General features: G+C 46.6%; 1 protein-coding gene across 1 annotated transcript; it reads right to left on the reverse strand.

Annotated features, from left to right (window-relative positions):
* Positions 1-569: 569 nt before the first annotated feature.
* Positions 570-2,097, reverse strand: LOC109782842 (protein FAR1-RELATED SEQUENCE 5-like). Its single transcript, XM_020341469.1, has 3 exons — positions 1,921-2,097; positions 1,816-1,836; positions 570-1,685 (listed from the first exon to the last, which is right to left on the reverse strand). The coding sequence occupies exons 1-3, from the start codon at positions 2,095-2,097 to the stop codon at positions 570-572; spliced, it is 1,314 nt and encodes a 437-aa protein (XP_020197058.1).
* Positions 2,098-6,842: the final 4,745 nt, after the last annotated feature.

The following is a 6,842-nucleotide window of genomic DNA, read 5'->3' on the forward strand; positions in this document are numbered from 1 at the left end:
GGACAACCGATGCAGGACACAACATTTTGGTATTTCAGTTAAGTTCAGATGATGGAGAACAAAGAGAATGTGTTTGCATGGCAGCCCTTTCCGAACCATCCTAAGACAACTGCATGTAATAGTTTTTTCTGAGTTACTGGTTCATAAACAACATTGTACCTGAACTTGTGGTTATCCTTCCATGTCACCATGAATGTCTGACGCCCAATTCCCACGAGCGTCTCAAATATCTCCAGCTGACCCATCTTATGCAAATCATCTTGCAGGATGTAGAAATTAGCAGGTGTGAATACTTTGCCGGCATGCTCCTCATGGGCCTTATATTCAGTAACCGACGGTGGTTCCTTCTGGTGTGCCTCGCAGTCATCGTACGCCTCGTTCTCACGCAGGCGAACTATACAGTTCTCATAATGCACCACCAAATCAACAATTGTCATACCGTAGTCCAAGTGAAGGTGAAGGTAGGAGTTGAGGCTTTCACTCCTCTGGTTACTTCGTATACCAAGAAAAAAACCATCGGAAAGATATGAAGCTGCCCAAAGTCTCCTCTTCCTGTACATCATGTCAAGCTACTCTTCAGTTCTATCCGTCTTCCACTTATCATAGAAAGCGGTCCATCTCTGCTCAAAGTTCGCTTGAGAGGTGGCATAGTACAGGAGCGATTTGAACTCATCCAGTGACTTGTAATGCAGGTGCCTCTGCATATTTTTCTCGATATGCCAGGAGCAAAGACGATGGAAAACATCTGAAAGGACAATCCAAATAGCCCGGATCATTGCAGTGTCACCGTCTGTGATTATTGACTTTGGCTTCACCTGATAGTTTGCCTTCATAAATGTCTGCAGCAGCCACACGTATGTCCCTTCCATCTTGTCAGCAATGATGGCACAACCAAACACTGTGGTGCAACGGTGGTTGTTAACTCCGACAAAGGGGACGAACGGCATACCATATCTGTTCATCTTATACGTGCTATCAAACACGACCACAAGCACATACTCAAAAAAAAACTCAGGGTCCTTCTCCTTCTTGCTCCTCATAATGCCAACTGCCGTCTCTGCATCACCCTTTGCAATGAGCTTCATTTTTTCTCTGCAACAAAGATTGTAAATGTCCCTCCTGATAAGCCCGCACTTATTGTACGAACCGTATCTGCTGATGAAGTTATGCATTAGTATATGCTTTCTTATCCTGGCCGCTTCCATCGCCAATATCTCGGCCCTCTTGCCATCTCCAATCCGTCTGTGTGACCACAAAAAACAAACCTCATCGGGTCGAGCCATCGCGTGGTTGTGATCATCCACGAATGATGCGAGGAACCAAACGGCACGTTCTCTGTCCAGCTTCACCACCATATGTGCACCGTAGTCGCAATGAGTCTCCGGTCTAAGCCTGCGCTTGCGGCCCTCCATGGTTATGAACTTGCTCTGCCTTCTCCCTGCCCTGGAGCAAAGAAACCGCCGGTACCGTATCATTCCTGAAGCACCTCGTTTCACCTTCTGTTTCCTGATGCTAAACCCGTGCTCTTTGGTGTGATTGTTGTAGAATATGTATGCATCCCCTTGCGACCGAAAGGTCATAGCCATGACCTTCCAATGTGTCTCCAGCATCTTCTGCTGCCTTTGAGCCTCCTCAATATCGATCTCTCCCTCATCGTGATCACCGCTAGGACCATCAGACTCCTCCTACAACATTCATTTGAAAATATATATGTCAATTACTATCATTTAATTCATACTATTGATCGATGTACAACATCTATCAACTAAGCTGGCTCAAGTTATCTGCAAATGATTCCTGGAAACTGTTTTGCACATTGTCAACATCCACATCTTCCTACAAATTTGTACACAAAGATATATAGTTAGCCATGCCATACTTTGCAAATTCAAAAATAAAATCAAAATATACGCTACTTACGTTTTCACTATTTGCGCCATGTTCACTATTATCAAAATCCTCCAAAGGTAAGATATCATATGACGAGACGGAATCGTTGTCGCTGCTGTCATCATCTTCGTTCAAATTATCGTTATCAGTCTTAGTCACCTTATCAGTATCATTCTCATCCCTCCCGAATGCGGATTCTTCGTCCATGTCAACACGCCGAACTCACAGAACTGCAAAACATCATGTGTTAGGTTTAGTACACTGCATCATTCCCAAAACAACGCTAGTTCTCTAAATCATGCGCTATTCCGTAGAGGAGGCGCTGCGGTGGGAGGTTTTGATGAACCCTAAACCCTAAATCAGTACATGCACGAACTAGCCCTCACTTCTGTCCATCATGCTCGCCCCATGCCCGCTAGGTTTAGATGACAAACCTTGGCCCGCAGTGTAGACGTCGCCGGCGTTCGACGACGGACTTCAGGCGGCGATGTGCACGACGAGCAACCGGCCGGATGCTTGGCAGGATCCGCGGCGGGGGGGGGGGGGGGGGCGACAGTGGTGCGGAGGCGGCGTCAGACATCGGGCCCTTCACGTCCGCGGCGTCGGACGACGACGGTGAGATGCGGCGACGGACGACGTTGGGACGGCGAGGGCGGCGTCGGATGGGGTTCGGACGGCATTAGAGACAACCGCATTCACTTTAAAAGGGGCACCACGCAATTCCGTTGAGACGACACCGTTTATAGAAACCTAAGTTGTCGTTTCTTAAAAGTTTGGGGCTGCGATGCTTATGTGAAAAAGTTTCAGGTGATAAGCTCGAACCCAAAGCGGATAAATGCATCTTCATAGAATACCCAAAAACAGTTGGGTATACCTCCTATTTCAGATCTGGAAGCAAAAGTAATTGCTTCTAGAAACGAGTCCTTTCTCGAGGAAAAGTTTCTCTCGAAAGAATTGAGTGGGAGGATGGTGGAGACTTGATAAGTTTATTGAACCGTCGCTTCAACTGGTGTGTAGCAGGGCACAGGAAGTTGTTCCTGTGGCACCTACACCAATTGAAGTGGAAGCTTATGATAGTGATCATGAAACTTCGGATCAAGTCACTACCAAACCTCGTAGGATGACGAGGATGCGCACTACTTCAGAGTAATGCGTGATCCTGTCTTGGAGGTCATGTTGCTAGACAACAATGAACCTACGAGCTATGGAGAAGCGATGGTGGGCCCATATTCCGACGAATGGCTCGAGGCCATGAAATCCGAGATAGAATCCATGTATCAGAACAAAGCATGGACTTTGGTGAGCTTGCCCGATGATCGGCAAGCCATTGAGATAAATGGATCTTTAAGAAGAAGACGGACATGGACGGTAATGTTACCGTCTATGAAGCTCGACTTGTGGCAAAGAGTATTTTCACAAGTTCAAGGAGTTGACTACGATGAGTTTTTCTCATCCGTAGCGATGCTTAGGTCCGTCGGAATCATGTTAGCATTAGCTACATTTATGAAATCTGGCAGATGGATGTCAAAACAAGTTTCCTTACCAGTTTTCGTAAGGAAAGGTTGTATGTGATACAATCAGAAAGGTTTTGTCGATCCTAAGGATGCTAAAAGATATGCTAGCTCCAGCGATCCTTCCATGGATCAGAGCAAGCATCTCGGAGTCAGAATATACGCTTTGATGGGGTGATCAAAGTTTTTGGGTTTATACAAAGTTTGTTAGAAACTTGTATTTACAATAAAGTGAGTGGGAGCGCTACAACATTTCTGATAAGTATATGTGAATGACATATTGATGATCCGAAATGATGTAAAATTTCTGGAAAGCATAAAGGGTTGTTTGAAAGGAGTTTTTCAAAGGAAGACCTGGATAAAGCTACTTACATATTGGGCATCAAGATCCATAGAGATAGATCAAGACGCCTGATGATACTTTCAAAAGACAGCACACCTTGACATGATTTTGAAAGAGTTCAAAATAGATCAGCAAAGAAGGAGTTCTTGGTTGTGTTACAAAGTGTGAGTATTGAGTGAGACTCAAGACCTGACCACAGCAGAAGATAGAGAAAGGACGAAGGTCGTCCCCTATGCTTTAGACATAGGCTCTATAGTATGCTATGCTGTGTACTGCACATGTAGTGTGCCTTGCCATGAGTTGGTCAAGAGGGTACAATGGTGATCCGGGAAAGGATCTCATGACAGCGGTCGAACTTATCCTTAGCACCTAGTGGATTAAGGAATTTTCTCGATTATGGAGGTGGAAAGGAGTTCGTCGTAAAGGGTTACGTCGATGCGAACTTTGACACTAATCCGGATGACTCTGAGTAGTAAACCGGATTCGTATAGTAGAGCAATTATTTGAAATGGCCCCAAATAGCGCGTGGTAGCATCCACAAGATGACATAGATATTCGTAAAGTACACGGTTCTGAAAGGTTCAGACCCGTTGACTAATAACCTCTCTCACAAGCATAACATGACCAAACCAGAACACATTGAGTGATAATCACATGGTGATGTGAACTAGATTGTTGACTCTAGTAAACTCTTTAGATGTTGGTCACATGGTGATGTGACCAGTGAGTGTTAATCACATGGTGATGTGAACTAGATTATTGACTCTAGTGCAAGTGGGAGACTGTTGGAAATATGCCCTAGAGGCAATAATAAATGGTTATTATTATATTTCTTTGTTCATGGTAATTGTCCATTATTCATGCTATAATTGTATTGTCCGGAAATCGTAATACATGTGTGAATACATAGACAACACCATGTCCCTAGTGAGCCTCTAGTTGACTAGCTCGTTGATCAATAGATGGTTACGGTTTCCTGACCATGGACATTGGATGTCGTTGATAACGGGATCACATCATTAGGAGAATGATGTGATGGACAAGACCCAATCCTAAGCATAGCATAAAAGATCGTGTAGTTTCGTTTGCTAGAGCTTTTCCAATGTCAAGTATCTTTTCCTTAGACCATGAGATCGTGCAACTCCCGGATACCGTAGGAGTGCTTTGGGTGTGCCAAACGTCACAACGTAACTGGGTGACTATAAAGGTGCATTACGGGTATCTCCGAAAGTGTCTGTTGGGTTGGCACGGATCGAGACTGGGATTTGTCACTCCGTGTGACGGAGAGGTATCTCTGGGCCCACTCGGTAATGCATCATCATAATGAGCTCAATGTGACTAAGGCGTTAGTCACGGGATCATGCATTGCGGTACGAGTAAAGAGACTTGCCGGTAACGAGATTGAACTAGGTATTGGGATACCGACGATCGAATCTCGGGCAAGTAACATACCGATTGACAAAGGGAATTGCATTGGATTGATTGAATCCTCGACACCGTGGTTCATCCGATGAGATCATCGTGGAGCATGTGGGAGCCAACATGGGTATCCAGATCCCGCTGTTGGTTATTGACCGGAGAGGCGTCTCGGTCATGTCTGCATGTCTCCCGAACCCGTAGGGTCTACACACTTAAGGTCCGGTGACGCTAGGGTTGTAGAGATATATGTATGCGGAAACCCGAAAGTTGTTCGGAGTCCCGGATGAGATCCCGGACGTCACGAGAGGTTCCGGAATGGTCCGGAGGTAAAGATTTATATATGGGAAGTCTTATTTTGGTCGCCGGAAAAGTTTCGCACTTTATCGGTATTGTACCGGGAGTGCCGAAAGGGGTCCGGGGGTCCACCAAGGGGGCCCACCAGCCCCGGGGGGCCACATGGGCTGTAAGGGGTGCGGCTTGGCCTATATGGGCCAAGGGCACCAGCCCCAAGAGGCCCATGCGCAAGAGATAAGAAAAAAGGGAGAGTCCTAAAGGGGGAAGGCACCTCCGAGGTGCCTTGGGGGGGAAGGACTCCCCCCTGGCCGCACCCTTCCTTGGAGGAAGGGGCAATGCTGCGCCCCCCCTCTCCCTTGGCCCTATATATAGTGGGGGGAAGGGAGGGCAGCAAGATCACAGCCTTGGGCGCCTCCCTCCTCCCCTGCAACACCTCTCTCTCTCTCGCAGAAGCTCGGCGAAGCCCTGCCGGAGAGCCGCTACATCCACCACCACGCCGTCGTGCTGTTGGATCTCCATCAACCTCTCCTTCCCCCTTGCTGGATCAAGAAGGAGGAGACGTCGCTGCATCGTACGTGTGTTGAACGCGGAGGTGCCGTACGTTCGGCACTCGGTCATCGGTGATTTGGATCACGGCGAGTACGACTCCATCATCCACGTTCATTGGAACGCTTCCGCTCGCGATCTACAAGGGTATGTAGATCCACTCCTTTCCCCTCGTTGCTAGTAGACTCCATAGATGCATCTTGGTGAGCGTAGGAAATTTTTTAAATTATGCTACGATTCCCAACAGTGGTATCAGAGCCAGGTCTATGCGTAGTTACTATGCACGAGTAGAACACAAAGCAGTTGTGGGCGTTGAGTTTGCCAATTCTTCTTGCCGCTACTAGTCTTTTCTTGTTTCGGCGGCATTGTAGGATGAAGCGGCCCGGACCGACCTTACACGTACTCTTACGTGAGACAGGTTCCACCGACTGACATGCACTAGATGCATAAGGTGGCTAGCGGGTGTCTGTCTCTCCTACTTTAGTCGGAACGGATTCGATGAAAAGGGTCCTTATGAAGGGTAAATAGAAATTGGCAAATCACGTTGTGGTCATACGTAGGTAAGAAACGTTCTTGCTAGAAACCTACAAACCACGTAAAAACTTGCAACAACAATTAGAGGACGTCTAACTTGTTTTTGCAGCAAGTGCTATGTGATGTGATATGGCCAGAAGATGTGATGAATGATATATATGATGTATGAGATTGATCATATTCTTGTAATAGGAATCACGACTTGCATGTCGATGAGTATGACAACCGGCAGGAGCCATAGGAGTTGTCTTTATTATTTTGTATGACCTGCGTGTCATTGAATAACGCCATGTAAATTACTTTAC

This window comes from Aegilops tauschii, chromosome 7 (assembly GCF_002575655.3).
Source record: "Aegilops tauschii subsp. strangulata cultivar AL8/78 chromosome 7, Aet v6.0, whole genome shotgun sequence".
NCBI classification, from domain to species: Eukaryota; Viridiplantae; Streptophyta; class Magnoliopsida; order Poales; family Poaceae; genus Aegilops; species Aegilops tauschii.

What these genes read in the sequence shown, in the direction of transcription:
- LOC109782842 (XM_020341469.1), bottom strand. Translation starts at nt 2,097, where the DNA reads ATGGACGAAGAATCCGCATTCGGGAGGGATGAGAATGATACTGATAAG. An exon ending in ATGGCGCAAATAGTGAAAAC is followed by an intron (nt 1,837 to 1,920) that starts GTAAGTAGCGTA and finishes ACAAATTTGTAG; the next exon opens with GAAGATGTGGATGTTGACAA. An exon ending in AAGATGTGGATGTTGACAAT is followed by an intron (nt 1,686 to 1,815) that starts GTGCAAAACAGT and finishes TGAATGTTGTAG; the next exon opens with GAGGAGTCTGATGGTCCTAG.